Source organism: Rhynchophorus ferrugineus, unplaced genomic scaffold (assembly GCF_030347505.1).
Source record: "Rhynchophorus ferrugineus isolate W39M unplaced genomic scaffold, kcgeb_rfMv2 rfM2, whole genome shotgun sequence".
NCBI lineage: Eukaryota > Metazoa > Arthropoda > Insecta > Coleoptera > Curculionidae > Rhynchophorus > Rhynchophorus ferrugineus.
The window spans coordinates 1081212-1104790 of record NW_027472581.1 but is presented as its reverse complement, the minus strand read 5'-3'; the positions used below and the strand labels follow the sequence as shown (position 1 = coordinate 1104790).

The window sequence follows — 23579 nt, the reverse complement described above, 5'->3', positions numbered from 1 at the left end:
AAGTAACAGGTGGGTAGGAAGTAAAACTTAAGGCCAATAAAGCGAAATGAGATAATTTGCTTTGTTTTATGGTATGAATAGGGATAATTTTCGGACTGGTTAGATATAGGCTTCGTGTTAGGACAATTAACTGCATCTTTTGATGATTGATGTTAAGAAATCTACGTTGGAGGTTCATTAAAACATTGTGTTTTGTCCATGTTCTAGTAGTCCAGTATAGTTTGGCCTGAAATTGGCGATTTTCCCCAAAATACGTAAATAACTTGTAGTCGAGATTGATATTGACGAATATTGACATAATATTTTCCGACCGACCGATGAACCTACTTCAGAAAGTTTGATTATTATTTACTTTTTGGTTAAAGTCGGTTAAATTTTTTGTTAAAAATATATTTTTTTTAGTATTAGATATTTACTCAGTAAATTACGTAGCTATTTTATTAAGTATTACAATGGATAGCCCAAGTAAAAGTACAGCCCGAATGAAGAAACATGGGAATAAAGAAACAATGATTGAAAATAAGGAACGATTCAGGGCCCGAGGTTCGCTGCCCAGTCTAGGTGATTTGACAAATGTTCCAATCAAACTAGAACAAAAAAGCTGCTGCCCTGTTGAGAATTGAATAATCGACCTTCGCGTGTGATCTCAACGTCCTAACCATTACACCATAGAAACAGTTGCCTACGACATTTCATATTATATAGTTATTGTTTAAAAACCGAACTGACTGACTTTTACACTGATCTAGTTCCGATTCTTCGTCACATCAGTTCACCAATAACATTGTGCACCAATATGTGATTATTTTAGATAAAAAATATGTGAAAACATTGTACGTGCCTTTAGAATTTGGGGTTTTGTCTTAATTTTCCCCCTTCTCCCTAAGAGATCCTGACTTGGCTCCAATGGGACTTCCTCGGGAGTACACTCTTTCGAATAAATAAAGAATTTTGAAGGCCGGTCCATAATTTAGGAAAAATCGGCGAACATACAATAAAAAATATATACAGCCGAACATAGAACCTCTTCCTTTCTTGAAGTCAATTAAAAATAGTCTCAGTCGTTTACCTGCATATCCTTTAAAAATGATGATTATATCTTGGATTTTTATTTTGAAATAGGGAAAAATGCAGCGTATGATCATCGATGATTCCTGTTTAAGTACACGCCAGTGTCAGAACTTGATTTGCTCTGGTGGATATAATCCTCTCAAAAAAGGCTGAAGAAGTGTAAAACTAAACTAAAAATATTTCAATTCAACCAATTTTTATCATTTTAAATTTTGTTACATTTTTTAATTTTAGAAGATACTGGAAACATAAAAGATACTGAAAAAATGGATAAAATATGCATTACTTATTAAATATGCTTACATTATATGCAAAAATTAACATTATTGTCATTATTTCAGAGAAACTAGGTAAAATACAATGCCACGATACACTAGTATATGTGCATATAGCTTAACTAACAATTGTACTCGGTAAAAGTGTTGCCGTAAAAGAAATGAAAAGATGCGCTCTGATTGGCAATGATTTGGATATACCACAATATTAAATATTACCAACATTCTTCAACAGTTTATGTATTTGTACAGTTACGTGCTTATTACTATTACATTACAAAAATATAAATTATCATCACATGTTTTAACGTATTTGAACAAATATTAGCAAAAATAAACCCTCATTAAATATACGAGGTGCGTTTCAAAGTAAATAGTACCTACATATTTGATAATTTTGATAAAATTCCTTTAATTTAATTAAAATAGTGCTCAGCGAATGTTTAGATCTCTTCTAATCTATAGAAATTTTCTGATGAGCAAACCTTTTCTACAATCACATGGTTCTAGATTAGGCGAATAATAATAACAATGGCTGATATATTGGATGTGTAAAAGATTCTCATTTTCAAAAAGTCGTGCGTCTTTCAGAACGCTCCTTGTACATTTGAGTATTTTTGCTATTTATGATAATTTATTCGAAATGAATCGCGATTTTTAAACGATTATACATCATACATTTCCTTAAAACGTGTTGATATAACGGCTTATACAAAAATGTAAAAAGAAACTGCTTAACTATGTTTCATTGTTGCCATCAATAGTACTAATATGTTAAATCTCATTTGAATTGAATAAATGAAATTTATGCGAGTGTATGCATTTTACAAGTTAAACAAACGCTGTATTGTTGTTGTTACATTGTTGTTATATATTCCAGTTCGGAAAAATATTTTAAAAGAAAACAATGCTAAACTTAAGGGTTCTTAATAGTTCCTATATATTGTATATACAGGAGGGTTTGTTCTTTAGATTTCAGACCTGATGATTTTAGGTCTATAATCTATTCAAAGATATTTTGTACATACGTCATCTAAATTTGTAACGTCAAAACGTCGCAATGTTGACGCATCAACTATGAGTTTTAGTTCAGTTGGGCTTTGTTATACAACATTTACATTCTAATCTAAATAAAATAATTGAACAAAATTGTTATCAAATATAATTTATTTTAACATTATAGTACATCTAAAAACTACACTACTACTAGAGTTATCACTATAGCTTTCTAGAATTTTGAAAACGTCTGACGTCGGACCTCTTCGACAGTCTTCGTCCCTTTTTAACAAGAATAAAATGAAAAGAAAAATATTGTTTGATTCTGAAATGAATTTACAAATTGCGGCAGGCAATACCTTAAACATCTTAATGACGTATGGAACGCAATTAACATTGGAATAAGCAGAAGTTGTTCATTCATCAGTTGAATTACTTAATTAATAGTAAATTGGGATCTTGAAAAACTGAAAATTATGACTGAGAATATGTGACATATATTATTATGATATATATTATTTATATATTATTGGTTATGACCTTATATATGGAAAATCGTCTTCTATAGTCTATCCAAAATAACAGTGAACTCACGTCATTATGATGCCGAATGTATTGTCATTGCAGTGTGTCAATTCGTTTTAAAATAAAATCGTATATTTCCTTCTCATTTTCGCTTTTGGCAATACGCTAATAAGAGTGTAAAAACAACAAAATTTGATGGAAAAGATAAAAATTAGAATAACATAAGATTAGATTTGTTAGTTTTAATATTCTAACAGCGATCACCATGGAGAAATATAACATATTTTGCTCGGGTTTGAAAATCAGCTGTTAAAGGACTTGGAGAAACCATCAGTTATTATTATTTTGACAAAGCGCTATACCACGGCATGCTGGTGGAAAAGATCCCACTCCTAAGTCAAAAGGCTGTAATTGGGGAATGGCTTTTAAAAAAAAGTTCTGAAGATGCCATTTTATAGAGTGAACTATTTCAAATTACTTGGTGAATATACATGAAATGTTTAATTCAGTTTTTTGTAATTTAATTTTTTATACATATACCTGAAAAAAGAAATACTATAGATCAGATGGCTGAACAACATGGCTATAGCGCATTATATTTTCTTCCATATCACTGCATATTTAATCAAATCAAATTGATATATGGTATGGTAAAGAAATGACATGCAGGTCGTGAAGGACATAAAAGCAAGAAATGTTTTGATATGTTCTGAAGAATATTGATTAAGATACTTATTACTACTATTTTGGTTTAAGACTATTTAATACAAAATAAAATAATACAATTCGTGGACCAACAAGTTGAGACTCATTTTATAGACAAGATAGTATCTCATGATTAATTTATTATACTGTTCATAGATCTTTAAGCCGTCTCTAGTTAACTCATCGATTTTACCATAATAAGAGCACATCAGTAATTTTGATATATATGTCCTACATTTACTTTTTGTTGCTGTTTTCATCATATAATTTAATCGTTTTAATAATCCACAAATAAAGTAAAGTAAAATATTAATAGACACAGACTTTCAGCTATGCCGCTCTGCTTTCAGTATGAGGGAACAAAAAAACAGAAACTTTAATACATCTTATTTGAATTGATAGCACTAAATAAATATGAAAAAGGGAAAAGGTGCTAACAGGTCAATTAAAAAGTCCCCGGTCTACCATAGTAAAACATATTTTTTGGTATAATTAGTTTTTTTATTCAACATAATTCCCTTCAAGGGTGACGCCACAGAGCTTTCTCATACCCAAATATTCGTGAATGATATGATGTACACGTTCAGTTGATATCTTTAGACTGCTGCTATTTCATTCAATTTCAATTTACGGTCATTCAAAATCATTTTGTGAATTTTTAAAATGTTTTCGTCGGTAACAACCTCTTTTGGGCGTTCACTGCGCTCACCGTCATCGGTGCTCATTTCACAACGTCTAAACTTAACATACCAATCCTTGATGATTGATTTTCCTGGGGCAGTGTCCGGAAACTCGGCATCAAGCCAAGTTTTTGCTTCAACTGTACCTTTCCCTTCAAAAAGTAATATTTTATCAACACTCGAAATTCCTTTTTATCAATTTTTTTCACAATAACAAAAGTTGCTTCACTCAAAATGCTATAATTCACAAACTAATAATCCGACAGCTGTCAAATTTATACACGCATCTTTTGAGAGTTAGTGCTAACTAAAAAACATGGATATGGATTTAATTATAGTAGCGCCATCTATGTGTCAGGCCGGGTACTTTTCAATTGATCTGTTACAAACAATTTTGATTTGCCAGGAGATATGTTGCACTTATATTTTAGCATTTTAATACTTTGTAATATCTGTATTTATGTATTATAAAATTATATTTTCTTTTGAAAAATTACATTTGAGTTTTCTTTCAAATTTAATTAGTCAGTAGAATGTGACCTAAGAGGTTAGTCACTTGATACGTTTGAAATCATCAATCAATGGAATGCCTTTTTAGTAAAATAATTTCTTTACAGGTCGTAATGGCAATTGGAAATAACCAATAAAATGCAGCGAAATGGCGTTCTCATTGCCTTCTCTGCTAAGACCACGCAAAACAATTCTGAAATTACATGTATTAAGTTATCACTCTATATATGTTACTGTATATGGGTTATAAGTCTCTATATTCTATGGTGTAGTATTTTAAACCGTGAGTCATTATAGGAGACAATTTGTTCTGCGAAAATAATTTTGATAGTTTCTCTAAGAGATATCGTTGAATGACCAATTCCTGGTACTTCGTGAATAGAGACATTGATTTCGTCTCGACAAGACATCATCAATCCCCCATATTATACAATCACTTTCAACCCATGACGAATATTAAACCACCAAGGTCTCCTTTAATATAAGACATTGAAGAATTTCACCTTCTTTTGCAAGACACCATCGTCTGCTTCGGTCGTGCTTAAATAATCTCCGGCAGAATAAAGTCCAACTTTCTTCTTGGCGGAACCGTTTGTACGACGACGTTACGTAACGTCGATTCTGCGTCCGTTCTGTCAGTGGCGTCGCCACGGTAAATCGTAACCTCGCCAAATAACACATCTGTTCTCGTCTTATTTCGCCTCCTTCTTGATTTCGGGCGATTTTTTCCGTTTCGAGAAATTATCGGTTTCGTAATTTATTATTTAACGATAATAAAAAAAATGGGAATATTTATCCGTGATTTTTATGGCCATTAGAAAGTACTGGGAAACCTTTTATTAGTATTTGCATAATAGGTGTTATTTTTAAGAATGGTAATGAATTTGTATCAATATTTTTTACGGGTTGTTATTGAATTTGCTTGTACGAGTTGTGATTTCTGTTACGATGGTTCCTATTTATATTTTCAACATAATGAAAAATATTAATTTAAAGAAAATGACTCAATTGGTTCTCCAAGTATTCTACATGTTGATAAATTTACACGTAACACTTTGGTAACACTTCTTCGACGATGGGCACCTACGAACTAGGGGTGTTTTTCAAAGTTCGAATGTTTTTTATTTGGAATAGTTTATGAGACCTTCAATCCATTTTTTATTACCTTACAGCTCCAACTGCAATACTTTTGCTCGAACTTCGCTCAATTACACCAAGAAATGCTTCGAGTTACTACGCAACGACTTCCAATCCAAAGTCAACCCGTCTTCTTTTCTTGAAAATTAATTTTATATTGGCTCCTTGCTAAAGTTCGATGTAAGTTTATCGATGCCTTGATGATCCGTATCGAAAGTCGTAAAAATTTATTAAATTTTCACTCACTGCCAAGAACAAATGACAAACCGTTCTGAATAGCGTCATGGTTATAAAAATCTAACTTTCAAGTGGTAACATCAGATGGAGCCTAACACTTTGTATGGGTAAAGCTTAAAATATAAATAACAACCCTTGCAATGTGGGTGTTTAGGAGACAACAATTAATCAATGAAGCTTTACTACACCATGTGTGAAAGGTAAAAGAAGCTTTGTTTGTTTGTTCAATCCACAGTTGTTACTTATACATTTCATACAAGTTCATGTAGTTTTGTTCGCTTAAATTTTCTAATTTTCTACGCGCTGCACAGTAATTGTGTTCCTAACAAGTTACTGCCATTTAATAACATTATTTTATGTTTTATGGCGAAACTACGAAGACCACCTGTATCCATTTTATTTCGAGATCATCGTCTTCATCATTGCTCATGTAGCGATTGATGTCTTAAGTTCAAATAGGGTTTATTATTGATTCATAATTCAATCTAAGATGAAACATCAAGCTGGTCAATCTGCTTATATTTTTATACGTGATTTTACCAATATATTCATGAATTCACGTGGAACAAAATCTGTCAAGAACAAAAAGTAAACTGGATAGAGACTGATCCAGTTTTATCCAAAGGGTCCATATCTGACAAGTTCAGGTAATTAATAGCAAGGAAAACCAAACAATCCAAGATCATCCAATCCAAAAAAATGTGGAGCAACAAACAAGGCTATTGTTCATAATACGTTCGTTAATTCTTACTGCTCAGTTCTACATAAGAAAGGAAATTGAAACGTCTGCTCCGAGCGTAAATAACAATTCACTTTCCGTGGACGCAGCGACGTGAAATCGTTGTCTTATTAGGATATTTTCACCGGACTAGACACGGTCGGTTTCTTTTGGTTGTTATAAAATAGACGGACATTAATTTTCTTCTTTCGGATTTGAAATTGACAATGAGAGGGAATACTGAGTTCGAGAAATATGAAAAAATTAGTTCGGACCTTTAAGAAATCGTCTTCAAGATGATATTATTTTTCGGATTTATTTTCGGAGTTACAAAGTTACAAAGTATTAAGTTCTGTAGACACTTAATAACTTTGACCACGATTATCCTATTTAAAAAACAAAATATTGATAATATTTAAGTTAGATGACAGTTTATTATCAGATGAGTTATTAAATTTATGCTTGATATCAGAAAATCAAAACAATAAAGAATATAGATAAGACATAGATAGACAAGGGGTATAGATAGGCAATACACTTAACTTCTAAACTCTTACTTCTCATCCAGGATCTTTAAAGTTGCACAAGAAAAAATTTAGTTAATGAAAGAAAAAAAGACACAGGTATTGCAAGTGTAACATGCCATAAATACAAAATGTTATTATGGTTATTATGCTATTGGAGACAATAGCGAAGAAGCAATCAGACAACTGATACATCCAAGTAATGATATAAATAAGTGGAACCAGGCATGGAGAATAAAATTTACCAATTCATATACCACTAAATATGAATACTGTTATGATCCATACAGTAACAATGCCAAATTCGTTAGGATTAAAACATCGTTAGAAAGAGTAGAAAGAGTCCATCAAAAATAAATAAAAGAATTCGAATTAAAATGTATGTATTAAAATGTATAAAAATTTATTGGTTATTTGTATAATAAGGTGCTGATGCACAAACAAATACTGAAACCTATGTAGATCTACGGAATTGTTATGGAGATGTTCTACAAGAAGTAATATCAACATAATAAATATTGTGGATACACTGTAGGAACAATTAATTACATCGAGGCTGATGTAATAGGAAGTTTTATTTGGTTTAGGTCCCTATTGATACATTGTCTATTTACATTTTGAAAAATTCAGGTATGAAAACGAGAACAGGAAATAGTCGCAGGGGGCCATGCCTGGAGAATATGGTAGATGATGCCTATTTTTGCCATCGTTTTCACTGACTTGTGACACGGTGCATTGTCTTGGTGAAGCAGCACTTTTTTTTCTTTTTCTTTTTCTTTAAATACGGCCGTTTTCGCCGATTTCGATGGTCCTTCCTTTTTTAAGGTGGTCAATGAAAATTACTCCATGCGCATCCCAAAATACAGACGCCATAACCTTGCCAGCCGACTGTTGCGTTTTCCCACGCTTTGGAGCGGGTTCATCGTGTACAGTCCACTTGGATGACCGTCGATTGGACTTCGGAGTGAAATGATGGAGCCATATTTCATCAATTGTCACATATAGACGCAAAAACTCGGGTTTATTACGCTTGATTATCTGCAAACACTGCTCCGAATCATCAACTCGTCGTTGTTTTTGGTCAAAAGTGAGCTCGCGCGGCACCCACTTTGCACAGAGATTTCACATACCCAAATATTCGTGAATAATATAATGTACACGTTCAGTTGATATCTTTAGAGTGTCTGCTATTTCATTCAATTTCAATTTACGGCCATTCAAAATCATTTTGTGAATTTTTTTAATGTTTTCGTCGGTAACAACCTCTTTTGGGCGTTCACTGCGTTCACCGTCATCGGTGCTCATTTCACCACGTCTAAACTTAACATACCAATCCTTGATGGTTGATTTTCCTGGGGCAGTGTCCGGAAACTCGGCATCAAGCCAAGTTTTTGCTTCAACTGTATTTTGCCCTTCAAAAAGCAATATTTTATCAACACGCGAAATTCCTTTTTATCCATTTTTTTTCACAATAACAAAAGTTGCTTCACTCAAAATGCTATAGTTCACAAACTAAATAATAATACGACAGCTGTCAAATTTATATGCATCTTTTGAGGGTTAGGGCTAACTAAAAAACATATGGATTTAATTCTAGTAGCACCATTTATGTGTCAGGTCGGAGACTTTTCAATTGACCTGTTATATAAATTCAAAAAAATAAAAAATAATTTTATGAGAATCTGACTGTTTACCTATTTTTAACTGTAACATTATCTCAAATTTACAGTATCGTCTGTAACTTTTCGTCATTACGTCATAATACAAACAATTTATTTATTTTTGCTATACAGAACAACGAAAACAATTAGGATAAGTACTATCTTCTTCTTTAATCTTATCAAAATGTATGTTTCATATGATTCATATTATGAAAAATTAACAGAAATAAAACCGTGTAATTTCTTATCATATTTGCTTTATAATTAAGCATAGTCGTGTAAAATTTACTTACCACTTTGATTATTTAGTAGGTAATGATATTGATCAATAACATTTGTGACTAGTTGTGCCATTTTGTTTCCTGAAATAAAAAACAATATATTAGTATGTCACTATATAAATAATATATACTATTTTTGTTGAAAATACTAGTCATTATGTATTTATATTTAAAAAAATCGTATCATTCTATAAACGGTTTATTCATCCGATTTAGTTCTCTCCGATTATTGACAGATGAGCATGTATTAAAACTAAAATTAAGTAACTTCTACCGTGCGTAGAAGAACATAACACATGAACTGATGAGCACAGCTTTCTCATAGAAAAATGCTGATGCAATATAAAACCAACAAATTCTTTTGATATCTTAGCGATGATAGCCAACTCACGCAACTTCAATTGATCATTCAAAAGGATTTTGTGGATTCTTTTTACGTTTTCGGGTGTTACCAACTCATTTGGACGTCTACTGTTTTTTTAACCAACAGTTTTATTGTTGTTTTTGATGGAGTGGAGTCTTTATAACACTTTTCAAGCCATTGTTTCGCTTGAACGGTATTATTTTCCATCAAGAAGCAGTGTAAAATTAAAACACGAAATTGTTTTTGATATATTGTTAGGAAAAATAACAAAAGTAGTGCTGCACTTAGCACAAGAACTCACAAACATATCAGTAGAATATCATTAAATTTTAACAGCTTCCTTCCGAAAGTTAGTACTAACTGAAAAAGCGGTGAATGTAATGAAACTAGCGCATCTATGTGTTAGACCTGGGACTTTTCAGCCCATGTGTGCAATGTGTATATCCAGTGAATATCATTAATTATTAACTCCCTCGGAGCATGCTAAATATTAGTCTTGATAAGCATTTAAACCGACGTCTAACTTGGAAAAACATGCAAAACGAATACCACTCGAACTTAAACTATTCTCACAAACCCAAGTTATCCTTAGATATTAAGATATTGCTAATATATTGCTAATATTTAGCCGTATTTGCTCATATGGAATTGAATTATAGGGTACCATTATTAAGTTTAATGTAGCCATCATTCAACGGCTCCAAAATCAGTTTACTTGCCATTGTTAGTGTAGCGACCTCGAGGCATGTCGAATTTTACATCGTGGAATAACAACGCCAACTAGAACCCGATAACGAATAGCTGGCAACCCCGCGACGTTTATCTGGGATGTTATTGAAGAGTATTTCCATTCATTCTGTGCTCAACCATGGTTTGGTTTAGACGTGCCACCATCGACTACCCAAGCCTCGTCTCCAGGTAACACCGCTGCTATCCGTTTTATCTAATTGTATTTTTCACATTTTTTTTATATAGCCAATAAATAACGGTCACATAATGTAAACACCACTGTTTCATTTCCTTTTACCTCCATTCATCGAGACACATCACTTACCCTAAATTAGTATTAACCGTAAAATGATACAGCGCGATATCCCTTTAGAATCCATAAGGAGTGTAATAAAATGTGTTTGTGTGCAAATACTTCGAAAGAGTGTTGCTGCATCTCAAATGTTTGATAATCAGCTAAATGAGCGACAAGATAGTGAAGTGTGTAGACTAAAACCTTTAACGATTTCGGTCTGATTGATGAACATATATGGATTTCAGAGTACTATTTAGAATAAGATATTTTACATAGGAAATCACTTAATGAAGTGATGTTCTACATGTCATGTAGATAATAGTGGTTATAAAAAATACTTTGTAATATTAAAAAAAATCGAAAATGTAGTTTTAAAGATGGTTTAAACCAACAAATGTTAAAGCTTTGTCGGAAATACATTAAACCATTGAAGGTGAAACTATTGCAGTAAGTGACTTTGTTTTAGCCACAGCACATAATACTTAGGAAGTATATAGCTTTACGGAAAGTGATTGTACATGACTGACAATATTTAAATGTTAAGCCGAAATAATTATAATTTTCTTAATGACAAAGGCCAAAATGCAATAAAATATTTAAATGTTTTGTTTTGGTAAAAGTGAAGAGCTTGTTTTGGTGTTTATAATTAAAAAGTACAATTATGAAAAGAAAACTTTTTATTACATAAAAATAGAAAAAGAAACTGAAAATTTGAACTCACTGAAACCAGGTTTTCATCATAGAAATGTTTACATTAATGAACGTGATTTAAATAAACGTTTTGTGAAAAAAAAACCATTAATAAATATACATATATTTAACAAACATATAAAAATACATAACAAACTGGACTAATACTTCAACAGCGATATTTATTTTAATAGAAGAATAATAACTGCCGAATTTTGTGTTTCCATTAAAGCAATGTTTTCATATTGAGTGTTTACGTTATAGAGTGTCTATTATAGCCATACATCTCTTTATTACTTCTAAAAATGAAAAACACAGTGCTTGCTGATTGAAAATTGGGTGCAGAATTGTTTTTATCGTTTTTGAATCGGTCACAAAATAATTTTGAACGATTCATATAGGACTAGGTACTAAGAATTAATAGTAAAAATGTAGAAGCTCGGTACTTGGGTTATATATATATATATATATATATATATATATATATATATATATATAACCAGATCAATTAATAGTAAAAATGTAGATTCATATAGACATTCTACGTTACTTAAAATATGCTGATTTGACGTCATTCTAAATCATACGGTAGATCATCGATTGTTTTTGTGCATGTTATTTCAAAGTTTGGAACAATGCCGAGTTAAGGGGTGGAAAGAGAACCATCATAAAATGAATCGAAATAATCAATTAAGACTTTTGATGATTAGTGCTGACATACAACCGTCTGTTGTACAAGCAAAATGTTTGAAAACAACTTATTAGAAATAAAATTTTGTGTGTCAGTTGTTTATATCATTTTGTCCCTGTAAAAGACATCACCTTTTAGTATATATATATATATATATATATATATATATATATATATGCTTTAGATTTTGGATTATTTTTTTAGATGAATAGAGAAGTGCGTAAGAATGGATAGAAATTATTTGGAGAGAAACATTGCTTTTCTACAATTAATTTTATTTATAACACCCAATGTAGAATCAGGTAGTTTGGACTATAGGCTGGTTTTGGGGTTCTGTATATAAAAACCGGGCCGTCTGGGTTCTTCCAATCATCCAGTGTTCAGGTTTTATGATAATTTCATCACTTCTTTCGCAGTGCTGCGACTCTACCGTTTAACATTGGATTCTAATATAAAGCAGAGCAATGTTACCAACATGCAGTAAGGTGTATTATGTATAACCAAATATACATGCTGTTCATATAACTTTGTCTATACCCTTGTATACGTCACGTAAATAATACCAGGTGTACTGAAGAAAAAACTACATAATTTTGAAGAAAATTTATTTATTCAAAGTATTGGCCACTTGATTCTATACATCTTGCCCATCTTTCATGTAATGCATGGATGCCATTCCAAAAAAACTGTTTGTCCTTTGAACAAAACCATTCATCAAGCCATTTTCTAACTTCACCGATTTTGTTTTTTGTGATGGCGTGTTATAGTGCTGTAAAATCACTATAGAGCATGCTCACCGTCAGTTTCTACCGACAAACGATGACTTTCAGCAGCTTTTTTCTTTTGATTAAATAATAAAAGTAAAGCGTGCCGCAAAGGCATGTTTTCAGACAGGAAACTCGATACTCTCAAAGAGGTATGAATCTATGACGGTGTTACTTTCGCAAAATGTAACACGTATAGCTTTGAAGCTTGATATCAGTAGAATAAAATCACATATGTGTTAAACCATAACATGGCATATTTAAGCCTAGCGGCATCTGTTAAAAAAAGCGGTAATGACTTTCCGGTACACTTGGTAATTACTATAAGAAAAACTTATCGACTACACGGCAAATTATTGAACCACTAATGGATAAACAAAAATTATAACATTGTATTGATACTGAGAAAGAAAACAGAACAAGGGGGAGAAATAAAAATGACACTAAACTCGAAATTTTCAAGTATGGAAGAATCATAACAAGTAACATATATTGTCAATACTTATATCCAGTGTGGTGGGACCGAAATGGTACTATGGTGTAACATATAACAATTCGCGTGAAGTAATCTAGCGAAAGTAAAAGTTAAAAACAATGACTGCGCGAAAATATCAGATAATCACTTGATGTGATGGCGAAACACGTGAAACACTTGTAATCATAAAATCATTTTCGGCATATTTTTGTAATATTTTGTTTGTATGGTCGTTATACATTATGTAAGGGTGACAACTGTCTTATTTACATCTAGACGTTATTGATCAGAATAAAATATTAGTGTCTTTGTATGTAACATTAAAAAAGGACATTATTTGGATACGTTTTATATAATTTTTGTATATTTACATTTTTTTGTGAGGTTATAACTGTTAAAAAATCCACAAAATGCTTTTGAATTAACGTAAATTGAAATTGAATGAAATAGCAGACACTCTAAAGATATCAACTAAACACGTACATCATATCATTCACGAATATTTGGGTATGAGAAAGGTCTGTGCAAAGTGAGCGCCGCGCGAACTCACTTTTGACCAAAAACAACGACGAGTTGATGATTCGGAGCAGTGTTTGAAGATGACCAAGCGTAATAAACCCGAGTTTTTGCGTCGATATGTGACAATGAATGAAACATGGTTCCATCATTTCACTCCGAAGTCCAATCGACAGTCATCAGAGCATCTGCACATGATGAATCCGCTCCAAAGCGTGGAAAAACGCAATAGTCGGCTGGCAAGATTATGGCGTCTGTATTTTGGGATGCGCATGGAATAATTTGCATTGACTACCTTAAAAAAAGGAAGGACCATCAACAGCGACTATTACGTAGCGTTATTGGACCGTGTGAGAGACGAAATCGCCGAAAAACGGCCGCATTTCAAGAAAAAGAAAGTGCTGCTTCATCAAGATAATGCACCGTGCCAGTGTCAACGATCGCAAAAATCCATGAATTGGGGTTCGAATTGTTCCTAATCCACCGTATTCTCCAGATCTGGCCACTAGCGACTTTTTCCTATTCCCAGATATCAAAAGAATGTTCTGAAGAAATTTTCGTGGAATGACGAGGTGATCGCCGAAACTGAGGCCTATTTTGAAGCAAAGGACAAATCGTACTACAAAAATGGTAACGAAAAGTAGGAGGGTCGCTATAATCACTATATCACCCTTGAAAAAATGTGTTTTACTATGGTAGGCCGGGAACTTTTGAATTGACCTGTTATTTTACTATCACATTTAGCGAATTAGCGAGTTCATCGGGGTGCAGTATCACTCTTTTAAAGTATTTAACATAAACATTTTAAATTACTGTCGTTATGTGCTCTAGAGGGATATCGCGTTGAATCACTTCATTAGATGTTATAGTACGGATCATCAACAATGACACCTAACACTTAGCTTTGGAACCGTTGTATGATTTTGATATTAGACTTGCTAGCAGTACCGCATAGTCGGATTCCGTATGACCAAATAGGCTTAAGTATTCAGAACAAAACCTTGTTATCTGATTTTGACTTGGATTTGCATCCGATAAGCCAATACATTTGATACATTTTAAGTCTTAAGTTGGGTTCGTTTAGCAAGTATGTGCTTGTTATGGGCGGACCGTTGCCTATGCATAGATAGATATTTAGGATCCTCGTTTTCGGGAAGTTGGCAATTATTGATATTTCATTGGTGGGCATGTGTTTCTATGCAGAGTAAATATTACATCATATCAAGCAACAGTTATATCATATCCAGGTATGTTTGGAGGTTCTTTAATGCTGCTCTAAGATACTAAGATTACTGTGTCGTTTGTATCTGTTGCCAAAGTGATTTTTGTAGTCGGTAGGTTATAGGAAGTCGGTGGATATAAGAGATATAGAATCGGGCCTAGTACACTGTCTTGCGAAATTCCTGAATATATTGAATGCAATTCAGTAAGTTCATCGTCTTGTTTTATAGCGAATTGTTTATCTATGAGATAAGATTTTTGTAACTGAAAATGTGGATTTTTGAGGAGTTTCTTTTTGTTCAGTGGAAACAATATTTTTGACAGAAGGACTGGATTTCAAAAAGCTGTGTGTAAATGAGTTACAACACAGAATATCTTCAAATTGCAATACCTTCGAATATAATTTTTGAAGATGATTAAAAGAAATTTTGGTTATCGTTTCGTGACTATTGGATGAAACTTGAATCTACTATTATGATATTGAAATTGCATAGCAAGTCGTCTAAGAAAGTGTTAGTAACAGTTTTTGGGGGGTATAAAAGAAGTATTGTTATCTCAATCTTCACACATACGTGGACGTAATCTGAACAAAGATCAAATAAAATACCAAACAATCTCTTCCCTCTCATAGAACACCGTCTCTCCTCTATATTTCCAACTATAAGATAAATCCTATGAACAAGCACCTGAAACTGTTATAGTTCCCCTTAATATATCCATGGACATCCTCATAGAATAGTTTGATAACTAACTAGCTCTTAAACAGCATTTCTCTAAAACCTTTCACTTGGCTTAGATACATGTCATCTGAAAGTGGACAAGCTCAACTAGTTCCTGTTGAGCATTAATTATATAGTTCTAAAATCTTTAGATAGATAGTTTAGTTTAAAGTACCTTTATAGGACCAAAGAAGTTCTCAGTCACAGTCACAGTCTTTTATACATTATCACATTAATACAACATGACAGATTTCTTCAAACAAATCTATCGATTTATCCTATTAGCCATATTTATCTCTCTCTGAGCTCCGGCCGTTCTTACATTAAAAAACTACTTGTAGAAAACAATTTAGTTGGCTTATTTGAATCGCCATTATTTAATTAGTAAGTAATATTATTTTATTAGTAATTAATTAACATATTAAAAACAATGGATTAAATAATAAGATCATAACCAGATGTTGTGTGTTAAGTGAAGTGAAAGTAGATCGTCTTACAGGCGTTTGAATGGAGAAATCTTGGAGATTCCTGTCCTGTCATACATTAAACCAATATTTCCTCGTTAAACTAATTAATAGCCAGCAAACAAAATATCATTCGTAAAATATAAAAGTGCATTAGGTAATTTTTTTTACATAATATAATAGAACATGGATCTTTTGCGATTTATCCTCCATTAACTTGGTTACTCGAGTTATGACACACTTTCGAATTACTGCTTGTTTTTTGCTTTTTAAAATATTAGGTCTAGGAAAAAGTAGTACGGTTGCATATACTGCAAATTATAAAGTTCAAAATTGATTTATTGCGTTTAAAGCTACTGTTGAAATTCTTCTTGGTACAACTGTCCCCTATACGGACGCGGTATTTCATCGACATCTGCACATAATATAGAAACATGGAATGGGGAAGTTAACTATGTTCTAACCGTGCATGCCAGTCACCGGAAGTATCACAGCAAGAACTGTTTCAAGTGCAGAAATGGTTCTGGAAAGTAAACAGTATTCGCTCCGGCGGTACATATACTAAGGATGACATCCAAAGTCGTGACGTGTTCCACATTCTTATGATATTTCTTCCTAAGGATGCTCGTAACTCTTATAATGCACGATCTCTTTTCAAACAACTGATCTTTGAAAGATACCTTAAACATCATCAAATTTACACTGACCGATCTAAAAATGATGAATATACAGGAGCTGCATATACATCAACATTGAAGGAAGAACATGCAAATTCCCCTCTTTGATGAGTGTTTTACTGCTGATTTGCTGGCCATATACAAGGCTCTTATATGCTTTCAAGATAGCCCAGATGATCTCGGTGATAATCATCACTGACTCTATGAGCTCTCTCAGAATAGGCCATTGACGGCTGACTCACGAGTTTCTACTCATATTCATTCATCTCACATTGCTCTCATATTAGAGGATTAAACACTGCCGCTCGCAATAGCGGCAAGAATATTACCTACATGTGGGTACCATCCCACATGTGGATCGAAGGTAACGAAAGAGCCGATCATCTTGCTGGGAAAGAGGAAGGATCACTTCTGGAAAACCATCTGTACTGGAGAAGGGTTCTAAACTAGTACTAATACATATCATACCGCACTTTATAAAAAACTGGATCAACTAAACTGGGACGTAATGTTCAATATCAAGGTCTCAACTTTTGTAACTTTAGCAAGCGTAAATTGGGTATTTTTCCAGACTCAGAATAGGCCATTGTCGGCTGAGTCACGAGTTTCTACTTAAAGGAGAAAGTCCGCCCATCTGTGATAGATGTAGATGGATTTAAAAGAAAAACGGTGTCAATACATAAACATTATTATACCAGAGACTAAGTCTTCCTAGATATATACCTAGATTTAAATAGTAAATACAGTTGTAGGTTAATCGATAACGACTAGTAACAATGTAATAGATAATAATAGTTTGGAGCATCGTTAACCAGACATTCCAATATGAAAAATAACAATTAAGTTTCGTTTGTTTTTGTGGATGAGAAATGTCAATAGAATTTCATATGACCATTTTAAATAAGATCATTTTATAATGTTGATTGAAGGGGGATATGATTTACTTACAATATCTATCCTAAAGAATACACAAATTAGTATATTCCCACTTAAAAATTATTATTGGGTTAAATATTAATTCTTGTCAAATTAGATAATGTTTTTTTCGTGTATTTCAAAATGTTTCAATCAATTTTTAAAATCCCTTTTTTAATTTCCTAGAAATGCATAGACTAGAGAGAAATGAACAAGATACCATATGGTACTATATCTATAATACTATATACATAATACTATTATTATGTCTATCGAGTACAGGTATGATATTAGTACGCTTCTGAGAGACAACTTGCACTACTCCAAGCATTCGAAACCAAAAGTCCGGCGTTACTCAATTTTCCATGGTTAATGAGGAGATTTTCACGAATATGCTTAGATTGAGGTTTATTTCTTGGCATCTCAAAATAGAGGTGTTGGCCACCGAAAAAAATATCGATATAAAATAGTACCAAAATATATAAAACTTTTAAAACTAAGTACGAATTTAAAAGGTTTATTAAAAATAATTAAATGTTTTTTTAAAGAAATATATTTAATCTTTTTGAAAAAATATCGAAAATTATCGACCAAAAATAACGATATCTTTTAGTCATCCCTACCTTACAACATGCGAATTCGCTGATTAAGCCCTACCCCCCTACCTAACTAAAATACGGGAATACCAGTCGTACCCCATGGTCTCTATCACCCTAAATTTCCTTAAACTTAAGCAACATCAGCAAAATATCAGTTAATACTATCTGGCCAACTTGGTTTGTATACAAAAATATGCTTCTTTATTTTATGGTTCAGACAAAACTGTCCATTAAGTAAGTGCCTATAGGTTTGTTGTTTGAAGACTATTTTTGAAAACATATAAAATATAGTCTGTTCAAAATTATTTTGTACATATGTCATTTAAATTTGTGACATCAAACCGTCGCAATGTTCCAGCCTCAACTACGAGTTTTAGTTCACTTTGGCTTTGACATGCAACAAAATTCTAATATAAATAAAATAATTCAATAAAAATGTTAACAAATATAATGTATTTTAACATTGTAATACATCTAAAAATTACAGTTAATTATACAACCACAATAGTTTATAGGTTAGAATTATACGTCTGACAACCAGACGACTTTGACAGGCTCATTCGTTTACATGTTCGAACTAATCAGGCAGCATTATGTCTTTTTTTAACTAGAATGAAATGAGGAAGAAAATATTTTCTGATCCTAAAACGAATTTACAAATTGTGGCAGGCGATACATTAAAAATCTAAATGACGTATGTATAAAAAACTTTGAATAGATTATACACTCGAGTATTTAGTGTCACTTCAACTTCGCCAATATCGATGTCAAAAACCCTTACTTTCCTGACAGTGGCATAATGTACTATATAATATCAATTATACAAACGTTTCAATAGAATATTATAATGGTACTGTTAATAACTTTTAAGAACAATTCATAGCGTTTCATATCAATTACTTCAGGGAACTGATATTAACGAAATGTAAGTCCATTACGTACTAAATACACAGATCAACGGTTTATAAACATTCCAACTATTCAATTTTCGTGTTTATTTTAAGATTCCCGATATTTTTAGACCCCGGGCCGAGTCGAAATAAATTGTTACACTTGAATGGATCTAAAAATAACAATGTCCACTTAATATAACAAACGAGATAATTAAAACAATAACTGTGGTTTACATGAGATGAAGTACTCAAAAAACTAGCAATTTTTAAATATCAAGACGATGTGAATTGATATTACTCTCTTTATCCAATCGGCAGATGGTATTGCGATCAATTTTACGAGTCGTTTCATTGGTTTGTTTGAAATTATTTGATTTTACAGTGTTGGGCATAATCGAAAAAATCGTTTTTAATAATCGATCATTATTTTTTTTATTTTGCATTAATCACTACATAGTATAAAACAAAGTCGCCTTTTCTGTCCCTATATCCCTATGTGCGCTTAAATCTTTAAAACTACGCAACGGATTTTGATGCGGTATTTTTCAATAGATAGAGTGATTCAAGAGGAAGGTTTATATGTATAATACATGCATAATATACTAAGGCAACATTGCTAATTTTAGAGGTTTCTAACGTGATGTCGTAAATTAACCTATTTTTTAGGCTTATTTAGCAATTAGCAAAAACGCTGCCTAACCCTACGAGTTAGATCAAATTAATGTACTACAGTATTGTACACCATAAAAAGGTCTACAAAAAAGTCCGCGATGGTATATGTTTATCTTTTAGGGATAACCCACATTAACCATTTTTATTGTTTACTTTTTACGTGAGAAAATGGCTTATTTACGAAGCTATTTTAAGCAATACGGCATTAATCCTTATCGAATTAAGTACCTTTAATACAGTGTGCAATTAATATAGATCAATATGGTTCCTTACAGCATGTAAATTAAACAAATATTTTCGGAGATATTACAAATTTAAAATTTGCGTTTAAAAATGTGTAATGTAATAAAAATTGTATGAATGTAGATATTCCAAAGATAGCAGGAAATCTTCATAGTAAGTATAGGGGAAGAGGAATTGTTTTACTCCAAATTTAATGCGTGCAGGCCAAGGGCATTAATGAATGAACCAAAAATACTGGATCGATTTTAATCATGTTTTCATTGAGTGACATAGGCATATATATTTTATGCCCGTGCAAAGTCGGAGCGGGCCGCTATGTTTTTATATACAACGTTCATATTTTTTCTGCAGTGTATTTAATTTAGTATCAGCATTGCCCCCGTGCGAAGCCGGGGCGGGTCGCTAGTATGTTACAAATTACACATTTTGAGCAACTAATACGACTTTTAGATACATAATTGTTTATATTAATTACGAAAAATAAGTTGTTACATTGTTTTTAATTGCAATATTATATAGGTTTTTAGTCAAAACGTGTTTTATTCAATCTTTGTTAATTTGAGTTGTAGATCATAAGTCTTTTGCAAGGTATCGGTTTGATAATGTTGACAAAACATGACATAATTCATAAAATATCATTTCTATGACTAATAAAGTGAATTTTCGAGATTTCCTCGATTATATATCAGCTTTCTCTCAGAATGAATTTAATGAATTCACAGAATTAAGACTTGTTAGTAATTGGTGTCAGAAGATTATTACACAATCACAGAATACAAATTTTTTGGTAGTTAGAAATGTTTTAAACAATATTATACTACACCTAATATAATGACTATTTTTTTGTGGAAATGAGGATGTTTGAATACTCCATTTAAATCTATACATCACTACATAGTATAAAACAAAGTCGACTTTTCTGTCCCTATATCCCTATGTGCGCTTAAATCTTTAAAACTACGCAACGGATTTTGATGCGGTTTTTTTCAATAGATAGAGTGATTCAAGAGGAAGGTTTATATGTATAATACATGCATAATATACTAAGGCAACATTGCTAATTTTAGAGGTTTCTAACGTGATGTCGTAAATTAACCTATTTTTTTAGGCTTATTTAGCAATTAGCAAAAACGCTGCCTAACCCTACGAGTTAGATCAAATTAATGTACTACAGTATTGTACACCATAAAAAGGTCTACAAAAAAGTCCGCGATGGTATATGTTTATCTTTTAGGGATAACCCACATTAACCATTTTTATTGTTTACTTTTTACGTGAGAAAATGGCTTATTTACGAAGCTATTTTAAGCAATACGGCATTAATCCTTATCGAATTAAGTACCTTAAATACAGTGTGCAATTAATATAGATCAATATGGTTACTTACAGCATGTAAATTAAACAAATATTTTCGGAGATATTACAAATTTAAAATTTGCGTTTAAAAATGTGTAATGTAATAAAAATTGTATGAATTTAGATATTCCAAAGATAGCAGGAAATCTTCATAGTAAGTATAGGGGAAGAGGAATTGTTTTACTCCAAATTTAATGCGTGCAGGCCAAGGGCAGTAATGAATGAACCAAAAATACTGGATCGATTTTAATCATGTTTTCATTGAGTGACATAGGCATATATATTTTATGCCCGTGCAAAGTCGGAGCGGGCCGCTATGTTTTTATATAGAACGTTCATATTTTTTCTGTATGTATTTAATTTAGTATCAGCATTGCACCCGTGCGAAGCCGGGGCGGGTCGCTAGTTTTGAATAAGATCGAACAGTTAATCCATAAATACATCAAAGAAGTAGACTGCAGCTAGTATTGACTATATTCATCGGAACAAATGACAATCTGAAGATGTAATGTTTAGTGAATGTTCAGTGGTAGAAGTTTAAAAAACAATTGAAAATGATAAAAATCAATATAAAATCATAACAAAAATAAAAATAACAAATTGAGAAGAACAGACTCAGACAAGAGCGATACTGAAGAAAATGATGGATAGGTAGGGAAAAATAAAGAGAAGAAAACAATAGTGTATCAGTAATGGTGTAAGAAATATAAATAAAAACGGGACAGGGACTGATTATTTTCCTAGAAAATAAGTTAATAAATATTAAGGCCCTAGAAAATATTTGTAGAAATAGCGAAATCTCTTCATCGCATATTCAAATACATCATTAATAAGGATTTGCCACGTGAGAAATTTACTGTTAAGGAAGTAACATAAACAATAGTTAAAGGTATCAATGCTAAAAAGCCCCTGGTTTTGACTTAATTACTGAAAGATCATTAATCCTAAAAGAGCTCCCAGAAAAGTGCATGAAATTAATAACATTCATATTTAATACCATATTAAGACTAAATTACACAAATTAGCACTTGGAAATTGACTCAAATCGTCATGATTCTCTTACACCAGGGAAAAATCAGAAGCCGCCTCCTATTATCGTCCTATATGCCTGTGACCTGTGACCACTAAATTTTTTTTTAAACTTATACATTAGAAGACTCAAAATAATCATAGAAAGGAAAAATGTTATTCCAGACCATCAATTTGGCTTCCGTAATAAACACTGAACAACAGAACAAATACATTGGATAGTCAACAAAATTAATAAAAACCTAAATGATAAAACATATTGCTCCGTTGCATTTCTGGATATATCTCAAGCCTTCGACAAGGTATGGCACACTGGACTGCATGTTAAAATAAAAAAGCTTTTGCCTCATACGCACTTTCAATTGCTGAAATCGTACCAGATATTTTATTGTTAAACAGGGTGCCTACAGCCAATATATTCAGGAGTCATCGTTGATACGTACGTTAGTGTAAATTACTCTGAAAGACTTAGTGCATCCCAATGCACTCGCCAAACTCGCCAAATGTGCGCGATGTCAGTGAAGTGCGTAGGCTCAAAGGTAAACTACCATATGAACTGATTAACAAACACATAGAGTGAGATATAATAATCTTTATAACAGCAGAGCACTTACTGAAGCGATCTTCTACATGTCAGTAGAGTTATATAATATAACGGAAATCATATTACAATACTTATTGCCCACGTGCAGATTGTTACTACCAAATACCAATGTGTACAAGCGATTTAAAGGAAATATTTCATAACGATTCCTTTCATCTGGATAGACGGTTACTCTTGTGTTGCGTATTAGATTATAATACAACGTGGGGCAAAAGCCCCGCTACCATTTTGATTGACTATAACTTTGCTCAAAGAAAACATAAGTAAGTTTTGTTTTCATAAAAAGTTTATTTGGTCTTGCAAGCCTGTTGCTGTTAAATCCGGAGATCTGGCTGGCCATGTT

At 32.3% G+C, this 23579-nt stretch overlaps 1 protein-coding gene across 1 annotated transcript in view; it reads right to left on the bottom strand.

Annotated features, from left to right (window-relative positions):
- LOC143190902 (very long chain fatty acid elongase AAEL008004) overlaps positions 1-23579 on the bottom strand; it is an 80346-nt gene that overhangs the window by 34739 nt on the left and 22028 nt on the right. Inside the window, exon 2 of the mRNA XM_076395493.1 lies at positions 9333-9401. Coding sequence (XP_076251608.1) covers positions 9333-9393 — 61 coding nt within the window. The 5' untranslated portion in view covers positions 9394-9401. The remainder of the gene's footprint in view (positions 1-9332; positions 9402-23579) is intronic.